The 16,786-nt window shown below is 53.0% G+C and overlaps 1 protein-coding gene across 1 annotated transcript; it reads right to left on the reverse strand.

The window, feature by feature from the left end:
- Positions 1–4,983: 4,983 nt before the first annotated feature.
- Positions 4,984–16,024, reverse strand: DHX38 (DEAH-box helicase 38). Its single transcript, XM_065745364.1, has 26 exons — positions 15,674–16,024; positions 15,034–15,218; positions 14,785–14,889; positions 14,222–14,381; positions 13,991–14,109; positions 13,773–13,849; positions 13,418–13,573; positions 12,370–12,531; positions 12,177–12,284; positions 11,221–11,333; positions 10,979–11,116; positions 10,546–10,732; positions 10,275–10,460; positions 9,703–9,843; positions 9,409–9,519; positions 8,621–8,737; positions 8,262–8,369; positions 8,036–8,148; positions 7,274–7,482; positions 7,038–7,192; positions 6,807–6,962; positions 6,599–6,733; positions 6,390–6,515; positions 5,928–6,023; positions 5,560–5,681; positions 4,984–5,424 (listed from the first exon to the last, which is right to left on the reverse strand). Exons 1-26 carry the CDS (start codon positions 15,994–15,996, stop codon positions 5,340–5,342), a joined length of 3,693 nt encoding a protein of 1,230 aa, XP_065601436.1. The 5' UTR covers positions 15,997–16,024; the 3' UTR covers positions 4,984–5,339.
- Between the last annotated feature and the right edge of the window lie 762 nt (positions 16,025–16,786).

Consider the following 16,786-nt stretch of genomic DNA (forward strand, 5'->3'; position numbering starts at 1 on the left):
GGTCTGCCCGCGCGCCCCGGGGGGCTCCGGATCCTTCAGCGGCCTTCGGCCCTCCCCCGGCCTCGGCCCTCCCGCCTTTGCCCGACCTGCGGCCTCTTGCCGCCTGCTCACCCCTTCCTGGTCTCCGCGGTTCTGTGGCCTTCCACCCTTTTCTTCATCCACTTCTCAGTGTGCCCCCACCCTTTTTCACCTGCTTGAAAGTGGAGACCGAAGAAGGGTGGGAAGGCGTAAAAGCAGATGGAAAGGCGAGCAATGAAGCGGGGCCAGAAAATGGGAAGGAGGCTGAGAAAAAGCAGGAGTCCTTCCCTTCCTTTTCCCCTTCCTTTCTCCCTTCCCTTACTCCTTCCTCTTCCCATTTCCCTTTTTCTCTCCACCCGTTTCCAGGCTTAGGCTTTACCATCTCAGCACACCCGAAGGCGCTGTCGCTGTATTTGGAAGTGTTTGTTTCTGGGGGAAGAGTGAGGCCCTGCGGGAACGAAGCCTGGTTACGCTTAAAAAGATGCAGCTATTCTTCCTGCAGTTGGAGTTATTTTTAACACCAGTAAGCTTGTACATGAGAGTACTTTTCCACTCGTTCCATAACTCAGAAATACTTGAGAGGAGGTTAATCAAACGTTTGAATTAAATGCATCTTCAGGCAAAGGCTCAGCACAGAAAATTTTAGCTGCAAAGCAGACATGTTCCAGAGCGGACTGAGCCGGGGTGTGACATTGCCGTGTTGTGACTGTGTCTGCTCACCTGCTGGGAACAGGCCCTGAGCAGTGCTGCAATCTGCATGGAGCTTTTGGCCCACGATCTCCTGCAGCACTTCTGTTGTATGGATTGCCCCTTGGAGCACACACCAAGCAAAGAGCCCCCGAACCACCCCAGGGATGAGCACATCTGTCACCAAAGGGGCAGTGAACCACCGTGGCATCTCCTGCCCCACTGCTGCACCATGGAATTAACGCTGCTTTGGAGTCAGGACGAGGCGAACCAGCACTGGAACAACTGTCCAGACTGTATTTTTAATTGCCCGCTGGTGGCACAGCCCTTGCAGTATTTGGTTAACTCTGATGACAGTAACTGTTGGTGCATGTGCTTTATTTCCAGCTTGAATTTGGCCTATTCCACCTCCCTGTCATTCAACTGAGAGGTGCTTTTCTCGCAAGATCTAAGAGCCTCCTGTTGTTGATGCTGTTCTTCACACAGTGGCTCACATACAGGTGCATGAGCTAACTACCCCCGCTCCCCCCCCATGCACCCACACCTGCAGCAGCACTTGGCCCCGCGTGCTGAGCAGGTGCTGCTGGAGCCCCGAAAGCAGTGCTGCACATTGAGCAAGGGCCCAGTGTCATTTGCCTGCACCTGGCTCGTTGCAGCATCCAGCAGCTCTGCTGTGGTGGGCCACCTTCCTTGGTCTCTCCCAGTCCATGCATGCGTGGATTTGTCATTAACCACGCAACCATTTGTTCCTTCTTTCTGTCCACACTGTATCTGCTCTGCCTGTTGCAGGACTGTGTCATCGCCCGTTGTGCTCCAGGGAATTGCTCGTATTCAAGTGATCTTGGTTTTGCTCTGAACTTCCTTTCCCTTTCCTTGGTCACATCTCACTGGGAGCAGCACAGTGACCGCACGGTGCTGGGACGGGCTGGGCAGAGCACCGCTGCGCCGGGTCATGGTGGGGAGGCTGCTGCTCAGTGGGAGTTACAACCAGATGGGGTTCTCAAGACATTGCATTATTAGCATGGGCAATAAATACTGAAATGTAACTGAAATCACACGTAGCGATGGCGTGGAGGCGGCACTCCCTCTGTGCTGTGGCACGTACAGCCAGGACGGAGCTGCCAGGGAGCAGCAGTTCATGCAGGAGATTTGTAAGCTATGAAATGTTCTGCACACGTGGACAGACATCCTTCCAAAGCAGCACCCAGAGCTGCTGAGTGCGCCGGGAGCCGGACCTCAGCACACGGGAACTGGGCCTGGCTGGACAAAGGGGACAGGGCAACAAAGGACGTCATGGTTTAAAGCCTTCCCTACCCAGAGATTTTTCCTGATTTTCAGTGTGCACATCAAAGCACCGCAGTGCCACTCCTGGGACGCGGTGCCACGCTCCATCCTCCTTCCCCTCCTCTGCCTGCCTCGTTCTGAATGGAGTCTTGGCTTTGTTTTACCGATTTCTATTTAGTATCCTAAAATATTCACTCCAAGTTCCGCTTGACAGACGTCCCTAATCTAATCTCCACGTCTGCTTTCTAATTTTCGCAGTCAGGATAAAACAAATCGGCCGCCGTTAATTGCCTGCGCAGCAGCCGGGAGCTTTGGGCCGTGATTTACGAGCTCGGAGCAGGCGCTCTGCAACGCATTTTTCTTAATTTATTTTTAATGAGTCTCTCAATTAATTTTCTTGGAAACATCTTAATGATGTTGGAGGCGGGTGTTAATGAGGTTTGCACCAGTGCCTCATTTTGCATACCTTAAAGTACTGAATGGCATCACAAGCGTGCGCCTGGTCCTAAAAAAAGAGGATGGAATAGAACTGGGAAGAGACACCTGGCTCAGCTCCCACCTCGCTCAGGCGCCGGGGCCACGAGGGGCTGCCAGCAGCATTCAGTGCTGGGCTGAAGCCACCAGGCCCACCGCAGTGGGTGACCCTGAGGAGATGGGTGACCCTGGCAGTGAGGGCAGGCAGAGGGGGCAGTGCCACACCCGTCCCCGTGGCTGGGACTCATCTCAACAAAGGGCATCGGGGCCTGTGCTCAGTGCCCGCGCTCACTGCGGTGTTCCTGTGCTTTCCCCCCAGGACACGGGCACTGTGTCCCCCCCGCTCCGCCCATCGGTGGCAGCGGGGGAGGAGGGGGGGGGGTGAGGCCGGGCTGCGCGGGCCGGTAATTGTCGTGCGTGTGTGGCTGGAGGCAGCAGCTGGATCGCCTTTGTTTCCTCACAGCATGTCAGTCTTCATTACACCAGAGAGGAATGAAAATGGATTCACTTTTGTCCCAGCCAGAATGTGGCAGCTGTTTAATTTCAATTAACGTGGCACTGAAAAGAATAACATTGTGGCAGTAATTAAAGTGAGACGGCTCCAACCGCAGTGCTGCTCTGCTTGAGGTGCCCGCTCACCCAACAGAGCGCCCGCCTCAGCCCACGTCCCGGCAGTGGGCAGGGTGGGCGTGCAGGGCAGGCGACGTGGCGCGGTTCAGCACGGCTCCGCATAGTGCGGTGCTGCCGGGAAATGCTGCTCCCTCACCTTGGCAGAAACTAGGGCTAAATTCAGTACAGCAGTTCTGCACGGCAGTGGCATTTCCCAGCTAAAACTCGTGGAACTGCAGAGTGTGGTGAGGGCCAGGCGGGCAGGACCAGGAGTACATCTGTACCAGGCCAGCTCCTCTGGGCCTTCCCACCCCCGCGGGCACTGCACCGACCCCGGAGCCCCCGAGCAGTGTTGGGGCTGAGCTCAGTGCCCTCGGAGCCCATTTCCCCCCACGCTGTGGGCACTGCGCTGCTGGGGCTGCCAGGCCCCATCTGTGCGGGTACCACAGCGCATGCAGCAGAGGGATCAGCGCTGTGTTTTCTCCTGCTATTGATCTGGTGCTTTAAAAGAAGAAAAAAAAATCTCCCTGGCTGTCTAAACACTATTGATCCATGCCAGGAAACCGTGCAGACAGGGAAGGGCGTGGAGAAATTGAAATTTCATTTCCAACAACTTGTTCCTGTTACTTTTACCTTTTTGGACAGAACACAGAGCAGCAACCTCCATCCATGTGGTCGAACCTTCCTCTGGCAGCACCGTGCAGCTCCGCGAGGCCTGGAGAAGTGCAGCGGTCCCAGGGCATGGCACCGAGCACGATGCTGCTCTGCTCTGCACCTGGGGGCTGGCAGCAGGGCTGCAGTGCAGCACAAGGGCAGCACAGAGATGTGAGGGTGCGAACACGAGCAGCACAAGGCCGCCAGAAGGCTCAGCCCCTGCACAGCGGTACCAGGAGCAGTTTGCTGTGTACCACCCAGGTGAGGCACAGTGTCGCTGCATTCTGGTTCCAGATGCTGTCCACAGAACCAGGCCAGGGCAGGGATGCAGGGGATGCAGTGTGGACAAGGGGGAGTGCAGCACAGGGAGGTGAGGGCTGCAGGCTCCACTGGGGCCCTGCTTCCTGGACAGGAGGGATTGGTGTTGCAGGAGTTGGGAGAGCCGCATGTGCCTCCAGCCTGGTGGTGGTACTGCTCTGTGCCAGCCTAGAGAGACCTGGGGAAGACTGCCAGGAGCAGAGGTGGCCATGGCAGAGCTGAGCAGCCCCACCCAGCAGCAGCAGCAGGAGATGGAGTCCTGTCAGACCCAGGTAAGCAGTGCCAGGCACTGGGCATGAAGTGCTGGTTGGTGGGCAGGCAGTGGAGAGGCCCTGGGCAGCCCTCACCTGTGACAGCAGAGAGCCCTTCCCTGGGGCCTGGGGACAGTACAAGGGCTGGGGGAGGGCAACCAGCTCTGCTGCAGCTGCATTGGTGCAACTGTCACCATTTTTCACAGCTGCCACAGGTTACACCAGCATGTTGCAGAGCTGGGCAGCAGTAATGCCTGAGACCTCCAGGAGCTGTCTGAACAAGGGAGCAGAGCAGGTGCCTGCAGCCCCTATGGGCTGGGTGCTCCAGCAATACCAACATCATGGCATTTGTTCCACCCTGCAGCCTATGAGCCGGGCTCGCTGCCCTCCTCCATGCCCCCATCCCAGCCCCTCCATGGGCAGAGCATGGGGCAGCTGGCAGTGGGCCCTCACTGTGCTGGGGACACCTTCAAGACACACTGGACAGCTTGCAGGTGGCAAACACATACCTCTGGGCTAGAACACATGAAGAGTACAATTGTGAGCAGATGAAGGTTAGCAGAGTAACGGACACAACCTGGCCCAAAACAGTGCTGACGCTCTTTTGTGTACAGGGACAGCTAGGCACTAGCTGCCTGCCCAGGCCATAGGTCACGGAAGACCTGCCTTTGCGGTAGTTGGTTCTTTGTCCTCTATTACAATGTAATTATTTGCCTTGTCCCAGGCTCTACATGTCAGCAACCTGACTACACCAGCCCTGCAGAACTCTGGAGAACTCTGCAGGGCTGTCCCTGCCCTGGAACTCACCTCCAGGTGAGTGACACTCTCCAGAAAGAGAAGTGACACAAAACAATGGAAGGGTTGAAGACTGACAACTTTTAAACAAATAAAATTATTTCTGTTCTGTAACAAAATAGTGCTGAGCATCAAAGCCCTCCTGGGCCAAAAGCTGCGGCGAGCCTTAGAGCAGTCAGAGGAACTGAGCCCTAAGACTCAGCTGCTCCTGGGAAGTCTTTATGCTACACAGCAATGGGCACTCCTTCCTCAGAGGCCGAAGCGGGCTGGGGTGCGTCGTGGCGTCAGGGGCTCCCCCTGCTCCTTCCGTCCAGGTGTATAGATTTTAGTACATCTGCCAGGAAAGGACAATGGTGATCAGTGGAAGATGAAAACCTCTCCTGCACCAGGAACACCTGGGGAAAGTTGGAATCCTACACACAGCTCACTACCGCTCTTAACAGGAAGCTCACACAGTGTCAGCACTCACCTTGCACTGCCTAATGGATTTCGGCGCTCCTGCTCCTCCCGGCGGGCACGGAGCTGCTCCTCGGCCAGAGCCATCTCTTCCTCCATGGCAGATGCCTCCTCCTTGGCACGTCGGCGGTTCTCCTGCAGTAAAACAGCAGCAAGTCAGGAACAGGTATAGGCCTGGGCAGCAGCAGACTTTCTGCAAGCACACAACCCCGATCACTCTATGTAAAAAAACCAACAAAAAACTAGCTTGGACTTCCCACAGCAAAACAGGTGTGCAGTGGGGCTGCATGCAGCAGGAGCCCCACCCAGGCACACACACTCCCTTTCCAGTGTAGTAGTTTGCTGTTTCTGTCTGCCATGGTCCTAGAAAGAAAAACTCACTTGACGTGACTTGCCAGCATGTTTGATACTGTAGAACATGGGGCCTAACTCTGCCAGCCACTCTCCATCCACAGCAGTGACACACTGCATGTATTCCTGCAGGGACAGAAGGAAAGATCCAGTTAGCAGGATGACAGCCAGGGCCTGGGCATCACTGACAGAGCCATGGCAGCTCCCTGCCTCCTCCACTTCTTGATAGCAATTCTTCTTTCCAGACAATTATTCCTGACTTCAAAAGCTTCCAGAGCTGGAGTTGGTGAGACTACAAAGATACCCCACAGAAGCCAGGAAAATATCACAAAAGAGACACACAAGACACTGCAGCCTGCACAAAAACACCCAGTTGCTAGAAACGAGAGGATGAGAATGGGACCTTCCAAGAGGCCCTACTATCACAGCAAAGCTTCCAATCTCCCTTGGAGCACAGCTCACCCTTTCTGCTAGCCCTCAGCTCAAGCTTACCTTGGTGGTCATGACCAGTTCATGATATACGATGTAGTCTGGCGTGTAGCCCATGCCAAAGAGGGAGCTGGTGGGGTGCAGGTGGCAAGGCATGCCTGTACGGATGTTGACATACTCCCCAATGCCCTGCACAGGAGAAGTGTGGTTAGCACACCCATTCCCAGGGGGGAGGGTCTCTTATCATCCAGATGAGCATAGACCCCTCTCACTTTCAGCTTTGCAGCTTGATGGAAATACGCAGCACAGATACACTTCCTGACAACGTCCCAGTCAGTACCACAGGATGCTAGGCTCATCCGCTGCTGCACCATAATGTCCTTGAGCTGGGCACGCACCTCCCGCACCTGCACAGATACACAGCAGTCACATCCCTCTCCCACATAAGGCTTCACCCCCCCAGCACTGACACAACCTCACCTTCCGCATGGCCTTGGCATGAATGAAGTGCTGGTTGCACCACAGAGTAGAGTAGCTGTTGTTCTTCCACTGCAGGTAAACGTTCAGGTAAGTTAAGTGATCACTCTCTGGGACAGCAAATTTCTCCCGCACTTGGTCACTCTCTTCCTCTCGGCCCTGAAGAATAAGCAAAGAACACGTCAGTCACAATGCAGATGAAGGCCCAAAGCTGATGAAGGATCAAATGAGTACCTTAGGCCGATAAAAGATGGCAGGCACAGACAACATGGAAACAATGAGCAATATCTCAGAGCTGCAACCCATGTCACATGAAACAATGAGCATTTTGGAGAGCGCAGGATCCAATGGGAACTCCACCATGAGACGTCCTGTTGAGGTCAGACCACCTGTAGGAATACTGTAAGAATCAGCAGGTGGGCAGGTCCTAGCAGTCCTGTGAGCTGACAGCCTGCCCCTGTAGTCAGTACCTGTGTTATCCAAGGCCCCCAGAATCCACAACTGGTACATAGAGTTGAGCATATTGTCCTCAGGGGGTGGATCCATGAAGTGGAACTGCAGCAGGTCCTGCACACCCAGAGATTTGAGCAGAAGCACCACATTGGCAAGGTTGGTGCGCTGGATCTCAGGCACTGTGGTCGTCAGCAGCTCATTCTTGTAGGCGCTCTGGGTGTACAGCCTGGGGAAAGATGTCAAAAGCATGCTCCTCCCCTTCAGGCCACCTCACTGAAGGGCCAGCCATTCCCAACCCAGCCAGGCACAGCACAAAGCAGCAGCTCTGCACTTAGCCATGCCAACAAACAAGATCCCAGGGAAGAAGTTCTTCCTCAGGCCACCGTGCAGACTCCCCAGCACATAAGGGCACCTGGGCTGCAGCACAAAGGTACACTCCTCTCAAAAACAGCTCTTCCCTGGGTGCAAGCTAGCCTCAAAGAAAGCCTTGAGAAAACTGCCTTTGGCTTGACTATTAACCTGAGAGCATCAAAGCATCTGGTTCAGCAAAGGTGGAAAGAGTCGCAAGTGAAGACTGGCAAGGAAAGAAAAGAGAGCATATTCTTTTCTCTGCAGAGATACTGGTCCAAGTCTGAAAGCCTCAAGGCCTGCCCGAAGTCCTCACCCCCACAAGAGGCTCAAGACAATGAACAACTCTTCAGTGAGGTAAAAAATAAACAACACAGCCAGATGTCCTGCTGTGAATATGATAGGAATAGGAACACCAGTAACGAGCCTACCTGAAGCAGTGACCTGGGCCTGTTCGGCCAGCTCGGCCAGCTCTCTGGTTGGCATTGGCTTGACTGATGGGGTAGATCTGCAGCGCATCCATGCCTATACGGGGATTGAAAACCTGCATGGCACAAGGAGAACAGACTGAAGCAAGAGGAAGGCTGAGTCACTGCCATAGAACTCAATCAACCCAATGCTGGAGATCCATGAACAGTATAGGAAGCCTTTGCTTACCTTCAACTTGCAGTATCCAGAGTCAATAACAAACATGATACCATCCACTGTCAGTGAGGTCTCTGCAATGTTAGTGGCAACAATGCACTTCCTCACCCCATCTGGAGCCTGCAAGCATACCACACATCCGTCAAATTCCTTGGTCAACAGCCTCTGCAAAACTGAGGAAGACTGCAGAGCAGCCATACAGAACCTAGAAGGACATGGGTGACCTCCTGGGAAGTTAAAGAGGACAGATGCTTTCCCTTGCCCTGCAAGTACCATAAAAAAAGACACCTCTGCACCTCTCTGCCATGCCCAATAGACTCCCCTGTGCTAGTTTCACCTCTGCCCAGTCCCATCAGAGTACACATCAGCACCTTCTGGAAGATCTTGGCCTGTAAGTCTGATGGCAGCTGAGAATAGATAGGCAGTACAGCTAGAGCAGGTGCCTTCTCGAGCTCCTCAAGGTGCTCCACAATTTGTTCGGAAGTCACCTAGACACAAAGAAGAGTGTTAATGTAAGACAAAAAATAAGAACCAGAATTATAGAATCACAGAATTGCAGGGCTTGGGAGGGACTTCAAGAGATCATCAAGTCCAACCTCCCTGCTAAAGTAGGTTCCCTACAAAGGGTTGCACAGGCCGGTGTCCCAATGGGTCTTGAATATCGCCATAGAAGGAATCTGTACAACCTCTCCAGGCAACCTGTTCCACTCCTCCACGTGTTAGTACAGATCTTCCTATGTTCAAGTTTTAAACCATTACTCCTTGTACTATTGCTACACACCACCAAGAAGAGCCTGACCTCATCTGTTTGCCTCCCACCTCCCTTTAGAGATTTATAAACATTTATCAGATCCCCTCTGAATCTTCTTTTCCAAAGGCTGAACAGACCCAGGTTACTCAGCCTTTCCTCATACAGGAGATGCCCCAGAGGCCCTTAATCATCTTTGTGGCCCTCTGCTGGACTCCTAGGAGATCCCTGTCTTTCATGAGCTGGGGAGCCCAGAACCAGAAACAGTACTCTAACTGTGGCTTCACCACGTCAGAGAGGGAGCATCACCTCCCTCGACCTGCTGGTCACACTCTTTTTAATGCACCCCAGGATACCTCTGGACTTCTTGGCCACAAGGACACACTGCTGGCTCGTGGCCAACCAGCTCACCTCAATATCCTCCTGACCAGGCATGAAGACAAGGATGTCTCCAGGAGCACCAGACAAATGCACCTGCAAAGCTTGTTTCACTGCAGCCTCCACATAATCCTCCTGCGGTGTCTGAAAGACACAGTTCACATTAGACACCAGTAATCTCACCTGCCTCATCTCGTGTGTAAGACTGCACCATAACATAGCTATCCATTGTCTTTCCTCTCCGTTCACTGCAGAGTGGGGTATACTCAAGTTACAACCCTTACAACCCCTTCACAACACAAACTCTCTCTACTATGTTGACCATACCTTGCTGAAAAGAATATCAACAGGAAAGGTGCGCCCAGGAATGTGGAAAATGGGAACATTCCCAAAAAAAGAGGCAAATTTATCAGCATCCATGGTGGCAGAGGTGACAACAAGCTTCAGATCCGAGCGTCGCGCTACAACCTAGAAAACAGATTAAAAAGACAATAAGCAAGTGGTATTTGTACATGGCTCCAGGCTTCTTCCATTACTACTGAAACAACAGCAAAGGGCTGAGCTCCCACTGTACTCTAGAAACACTAACCACTAATGCCAGGGAACACACACACTCTGTCCACTTAAAAGACAAGCTGTCCCCAGCTGAGAAAGACGCAAACATCTCCGTATCTAGAGCTGTTTTATTCCAGCAAACCTTTGGCAGCCCACTACGGGGGAGATTTAAGAAACAGGGAACAGGATGTTTAAGCAGCAAGTGCAGTCAGAGATGTGGCACTCTCTGTTCATTGTCTCTGTTCTGATGTGGGAGTGAAGCACTGTCCCTATCAATCCTCTGCCCTAAGACCAGCTCGTATGCCCTGTGTTGCTGTCCTTCTGTAGTCCAGGCTCACACACACCTCCCGAAGCAGGCCAAAGAGCACGTCAGTATTGAGAGAGCGCTCATGCGCCTCATCCATGATGATAGCACTGTAGTTGTCCAGGTCAGCCTCCCGCAGTGACTCACGAAGGAGGATCCCATCTGTCATGTATTTGATTATTGTGTTCTCTGATGTGCAGTCTTCAAACCGGATGGCATAGCCCACCTGGGAAAGCAGAGATATCAGCAAGTCTTCACCAGCCCTGCACACGCACTAGGGCCTGCATGCCTACACATGCTGCCAGACTCACCTCCTCTCCCAGACGGACTCCCATCTCTTCACTGACACGCTTGGCTACTGACATGGCTGCCACTCTGCGGGGCTGGGTGCAGCCAATCATGCCATAGTCAGTGTAGCCATCCTCATGGAGGTACTGTGTCAGCTGAGTTGTCTTCCCACTCCCCGTCTCCCCTACCACAATCACAATGCTGTTGTCCCTGAAGAAAGGGAAGCCATACTTATTCATACACCACAAAGACTGGCTTCTGCATTCACAGTTCTGGTTGTCCAACCAAAAGCTGTCCTACTTTGGCAGAAGAGCTGCTAATAATCACACCACGCAATAGGCTTTGTTTTCTGAGGGTACAGCTTCCAAACTGAACACGTATCTAGGAAAATTTCCCACCTGGGTTCCTGAGATGTAAGTCAATGCCTCACTATGACCAGTTTCCCAGCAGTCATACCTGAGGATAGAAAGCAGCTCCTGCTGCACAGCAAAGATGGGCAGATATTGTCTCTGCTCCAGAATTGACTTCTTCTTGGCAAACTCGCTCCTTGCTTCACTTTTTTCTTTCATGTGTTCAGCAAACTTCTGCTCAGTCCTAAGGAAACATGAGAAGTCTTGAAACTGTCTCACGCACTTTCCTTTGCCTATAGCATAGGCATAACAACACCAGCTAGGCAGAAGTCGTCCAAAAGCTCCTACTTGTAATCCACTTTCCCATCTTCTGACACCATCTCGTCCTTCTCCTCCTCCTTCTTGATCCCCATAATGTCTCCCAGTTTTGTGCCTGCCAGCTCCCAGTGTTTATGCTGAGCCTGGAAGTGCAAAGAGCAATGTAAGTGCCACAATGGGGACTGAAAAATCATTCTCCTTCAGTCCTACTCCTAAGGCCAGAAAAGCACGTTTGCCTCAATCCCCTGGTGCTAAAGGAGGGAACACACATTCCATTCCTATATCAAGTCTCTTTCTTCCAAGCAAGAGCTTTTTTTCCAGGGGCAGAGCTTTTTTAGACATTGGTCTGGATAAAGACATCACACGATGATCAACAACCCTCTAAAAAACGGTTTCAGGTGCTGACCTTCCATTGAATTTACACTTAAGTGTACAAAAATTTGATCTAGAGCTAATCTTCCTGCTCTTGACAGTTATTTACAGGCACTCTCATCATTCTGTTTTCTCTCACTTGATATCAGGACTTCCTCCCTTCCACTCACAGTACACCAGCTCAGATTCAGTGCTTTCCTAATCACTATCACATAAGCTTTAGAGAAAGTCCCTCTACTAGAGAAATACACACAAATACACTACCTTCCTGCATATTATTACTCAGAACTCTTTTGCTGAGACATGATAAGATCTACCCTGCTACCACACTGAATGCCAACTGTCCCCAAGCTACATTGTGTTTTTCCACTTGCTCTTTTCTCCCCATCTAAATGTGCTTCAGATCAAGCTCCCTTACATAAATGCACAGTGATTAAGATCCCAGGCAGTGCCTAAGGAAATCACAGCAGCTACTTGTGAGACAATGCAACGAACAGGATATATCAGATCACAAAAGCATGGGGAACACCTTACCATTACCAAGCTTGTATTCTACTAAGTCCAAATAAAGGCTGTGAGGCATTACACAACACATATGTTAGATCTCAGCATACCCTCTTACGCTCCTTTTGCTCCCTGTGCTTGCGCACCAGTTGGCTGCCCTTGCGGGCTATGATGGCCAAGTCAGAAGTGGCATCCTTCACAGGGATAACTGGCTCTGGCTAGAGGAAAGAGACACTGCTTCAACACAGAGAGCTCGTATCTGCGAGGCTCCCCATCACTGGCACCGTTAGCCACAGCTTTTACCTGTTTTGTGAAGACTATCCTCCCATCTAGGAAAGGAGGCACCAGGTTATGCACCAGCAGATGCACTTTGGCCGAGTTGTCCTCTTCAAAATCTTCATCCACTTCAATCCGATGAACCACACCGCTGGTCAGCATGCGATTTGTCTCCCAGCGTTCATTATCCTGCAGGAAAGAACATATCAGAAGACTATTACCTTCCATTACCCAAAACTCAAGAAACACACATTACCCAAACCAATTCCAAGGCAATAAATTAAGCAAGACAGCTAGCTGTAAAGCACTACAAGACCATGACCAACAGAGGATGGCTTAACTTACTCTTAAAAGAGAAAGCTAACAGCAGCTAACTACTGAAGGCAAATCTGTAACTGACTTGCAATACACATCACAGCAACGGTACATAGCTTTAAGCACGGAAACGATCCCGTGCTGCATCTGCTGGTCTTCCTTCCACAAATGGGGAGAGCTGGGAGACTCAAAGATAAAAGTAAGCCTGAAATGTGGAGAACTAACACTGCAGGTTTTAGGCTACAGAGCACAGAAATAAGCATTAGGAATAAACCACTGTCTAAAATCAAGCATGGGAAACAGAGAGGCCACATGAAGTACACAAGTCAACAGAACTGTCTCAAAGGAAACGGAAGGCAAACTGTCCACAAGGCCCCTACCACATGCTGAATATGCTAGAAAGCTTGGAGACAAACCTACTCTCAAGCCAAGGGAAGTAGCTCTAAGAATCCACTGGAGGAACAGTAGACAGTCCTAATAATGTAGCCTATACCCCTTCTGTAGAATAGCCTGCTAAATTCCTGAAGCCCTGAACACACATCCCATGCAGTCACTCTAACTGTAAATTCTGACTCATGCAGGACTGCGCTTTCCAAAGGAATGTAACAATAGTTTCCTTTTGAGCCTTTCATTCACTATGGGCCAGGACAAAGACAGCCTTTTTCTATCTGACAGCCAATCCCATCAACAAATGGGTCTCTCCAGAGGCAGCAAAACGAGCAGCCTCCACACACTCAGAGCAGCCAGCTCCAAATCCTACCTCATTGATCTGCCGCCGCTGTGCAGAGATGCGCTTCTGCTTCTGCTTGTGCAAGTGCTGCTCCCGCTTCTTCACGTACTCATCAGAGGAGTAGGCCAAGGGGTTGTGAAACTCATCATAGCCTTCATCCATCATATACCAGTCCCGGTCAGCTTGCTAGAAGAGAGATGCAGCAATGAGATGTGCTGCTTGCCCAGCCAGGCTGGACTCCGGTGCCACTCCCCATCTGGCCACTGGGGGAAAGCCACCTACCACCAGTGGCAGATGCAGGCCCTGCCGGCGCCTTGGGGTAAAGTGGCAGCAGCCCAGAGCCTGGTGACTACTGAATGCCCTGCTCCCTGCCTGGGCTTCCTACCCGTTGGTCGTCCTCCCATTGCTGGCGCTCTTCCTCCGTCTCAAAGGCAATGCCCTCCTCCCCATCCTCACGTCGCCCTAAAGAAGGCGAGCCAGTCAGCACAGGCCAGCAGCCCCACCAGGCTGTCACTTGTGGAGGAAATCCCACAAAACCTGTCCTTGTCCTGCAAGGGGATTCAGTCATTGTCCAGCCTCAACAGCCCACTCTAGGCTCCTCACCTCTGCCTCTGGACAGTCGTGGTGTGGACCCCAGGTGTCTCCGGTCATCAGCCCACTCATTATATTTGTAGGACGGGGTGGGCAACGGTGTCTTATCTGAATATTTGCTCCTTACAGACCTGAGAAAACAGTACGAGAGAGAAACCAGTGCACAAAGATAGATGTTCACCTTACACGTATCCTTCCCTTCCTTGCAGATCACCACATCACTGCACACCCATCTACTGATACCTGTCCCGGTCTCGTCGATCTACATCCCGCGATGCCCTGTGGCTGCGCTCTGAGTCTCGATAGGAAGGTGTGGGTGAAGGAGATTCCCACTGTGAGCGGCGGGAACTACTGTAACTGCTATCATCTTCCTCCCAGCTGGAGCGAGATGGCGTTGCTGCATCTAGCAGAGAAGACTGAGTTTGACACATAGTGTTCACAGTGATTCTAAGAACCTAAAGCCTCTTGACACCTTCTAACAAGGAGCACAGAGAGGGTACCCATCTGCTTTCCTTCTAAAGGAGTTTACACACATCAGCTCCAAATGAAAACTACCAAAGGACAACATTTCTATCACACATCCTCAGAACAGATCCCACTGGGAAGGGATCGACCAGATCTTCATATACACTTGGCAGATCACTCCCACTCCCATATTCCTGGAAGAGTGTAGAGTTTTATATGTGTCCTAACAAGTCCTACAAAACACTGGCTTTTTCACTTGTACTAACAGCAAAAACCTCCAAATATCAGAAACCTTTTCTTGTTAGGCCTCACCTAAGAATTCTACCAAGTCCCACTCCTACCTTTGGGACGGTGCCTGGGACTCTCTGGTTCACTCCTCCTGCTGTTCCGCTCCAAAGAGCTGTCTCTTTCTGATCTGCTGCTGTGACGACTTCTGTCCCAGTCCTCTGTGGACAGAAAACAATATCAAGTGCCCTGTGTACAAACAAACTTCCCAAACCTGCCCTGAAAAATACACCAAGCATTAGTCAAGGGCAACAGGGAGGATAAAGACTGAAACCTAAGAAGAAGGTCACTAAAGTTTCAATTACCACGGTCCCGTTTACGATCATGGTCTCGATCCCTGCTGTGCTCCTTCTTTCGTTCCTTCTCCTTTGAGGAGGCAAAGACGCCATGTTCACGACGCTCTCTTTCCCGCTGCCGGCTGCGTTCCCAGAACTCCTCACTGACACCACCTGTGTAGGAAGGTGTTTCCACGTGGACAGAACGATAATGCCTAGAGAGATAGAGTAGAAGATAAAAACATTCAGCAGCAGTGAAGAATAACTAGCCTTTAACTGGTCTCATGCAGCTCTAGTCCTGATTTTTGCTACAGCAGAAGTATGTGGTTGTGAATGCTTCTCTTGGCACTTTACTGACAGCTCAGCATATCCAGACTTTCAAACATAAGCACTTCTAAGCAAACTGCTCCTTCCAAAGATCAGGAAGCAGAAGTGATGTGCATAGGGTGACAGGTGTTTGCAGGCCTGGTAGCATCTCAGAACATTCCTGACCTAACAATGTGGGAGGTAAGGAACCAAGTCAGAAAGTTGTTCCGGGACTTCCACAGAGATCCCACAGCCCTGCTCCAGGGCCGGCGTTCCTTTGCACACACAGCATACCGCTGCGGCCACGCTCGGCACCCTGCTCCCGCAAGAATCCGGCGGCTGCCCGAGCCCGCAGAGCGCCCACCTGTCCTTGCGGGAGCTGCGGGCGCTGCGATCCTCCTCCTCGTCCTCCTCCTCGTCGGGACTGCCCGCCTCGTCGCGGCCCTCCTCCCAGTCTCTGTAGGAGGACACCCGGGACCGTTTTCCGCCCGTCACCTCCTCCTCACGCTCACGCCGTTTCTGAGCCGCCAACACGTCCAGGCCCAGCAGCGAGGCCCGCGGCGCCGGCGCCTTGAAGACGTGCTGCTCGGGGGCAGCGCTGCGCGCCCGCGGGACCAGCCCGCCCGCCTCGGCCTCGGCGCCGGTCCCCGCCAGCCGGTGCAGCGACGCGTCTCCCGCCTCGGCCATCGCCGCCTGGCGCTACCACGCCGCGGAGGAACGGGCTGTCGGACCGCGGCAGGGACGCATGGGACCTGCGGGAAACCGCTCCGCGCGACGCGGGGCCGGCTCAGCCCCGCTCCTCCCGACCGCCGCCTCAGCGACCGTAACCCAGCGCCGCCATAACTGCCCCACAGCGCTCCGCGAGAAGAGCCGCTCTAGGCCGCGCGCACCATAGACGCAAAGGCCGGGGACCGGAGGCGCCCCAGAAACCATAGAGTCCCAGGGCCGCTAAACGAGGCGGCCCACAGCTCCGGGCGGACTTCCGGCATGGCAGCAAGATGACGTCACGGCGCCGCGACCGGAAGAACGCGGAGCCGGGGCGGAAGGGCCGCGGACGTGAGTACCGCCGCCGCTTCTCCGCTTCGCTCCTCCGCGTCTCGGAGCGGCAGAGGCGGCGCCGCGGCCCCAGCCCGGGACGTCACCCACCTGCCCCTGGTGCGGGCAGCCCTTCTGGGGCAGCACGTCCATCTCCAAGAGCGCCTTCTGCCCGAGTCCAAACAGCACAGGGCACAGCAGGGCATGGCGGCTCAGATCCGCGAACCCCACCAGTGCATAGAGAGGCGCTGTGGTCCTTAATGATAGGCATAGACAGCGCTGTCCCACCGTCCACCTACAGCCATCCTGTCTGGGTTTAAAGCAACTTCTGGCCGTGCCCTGGAGCCGGCCCAGCTGCCCGTTAGAGCTGCAGACAGCATCATGTCAGAAATTCTTTAAGATTAAATCAGATCCAAGAAATAAAGGGGGTGGGTGCAGGGCA

The sequence above is a fragment of the Cyrtonyx montezumae genome, unplaced genomic scaffold (genome assembly GCF_038088225.1).
Source record: "Cyrtonyx montezumae isolate F1298 unplaced genomic scaffold, pur_monq_1.0 scaffold_35, whole genome shotgun sequence".
NCBI lineage: Eukaryota > Metazoa > Chordata > Aves > Galliformes > Odontophoridae > Cyrtonyx > Cyrtonyx montezumae.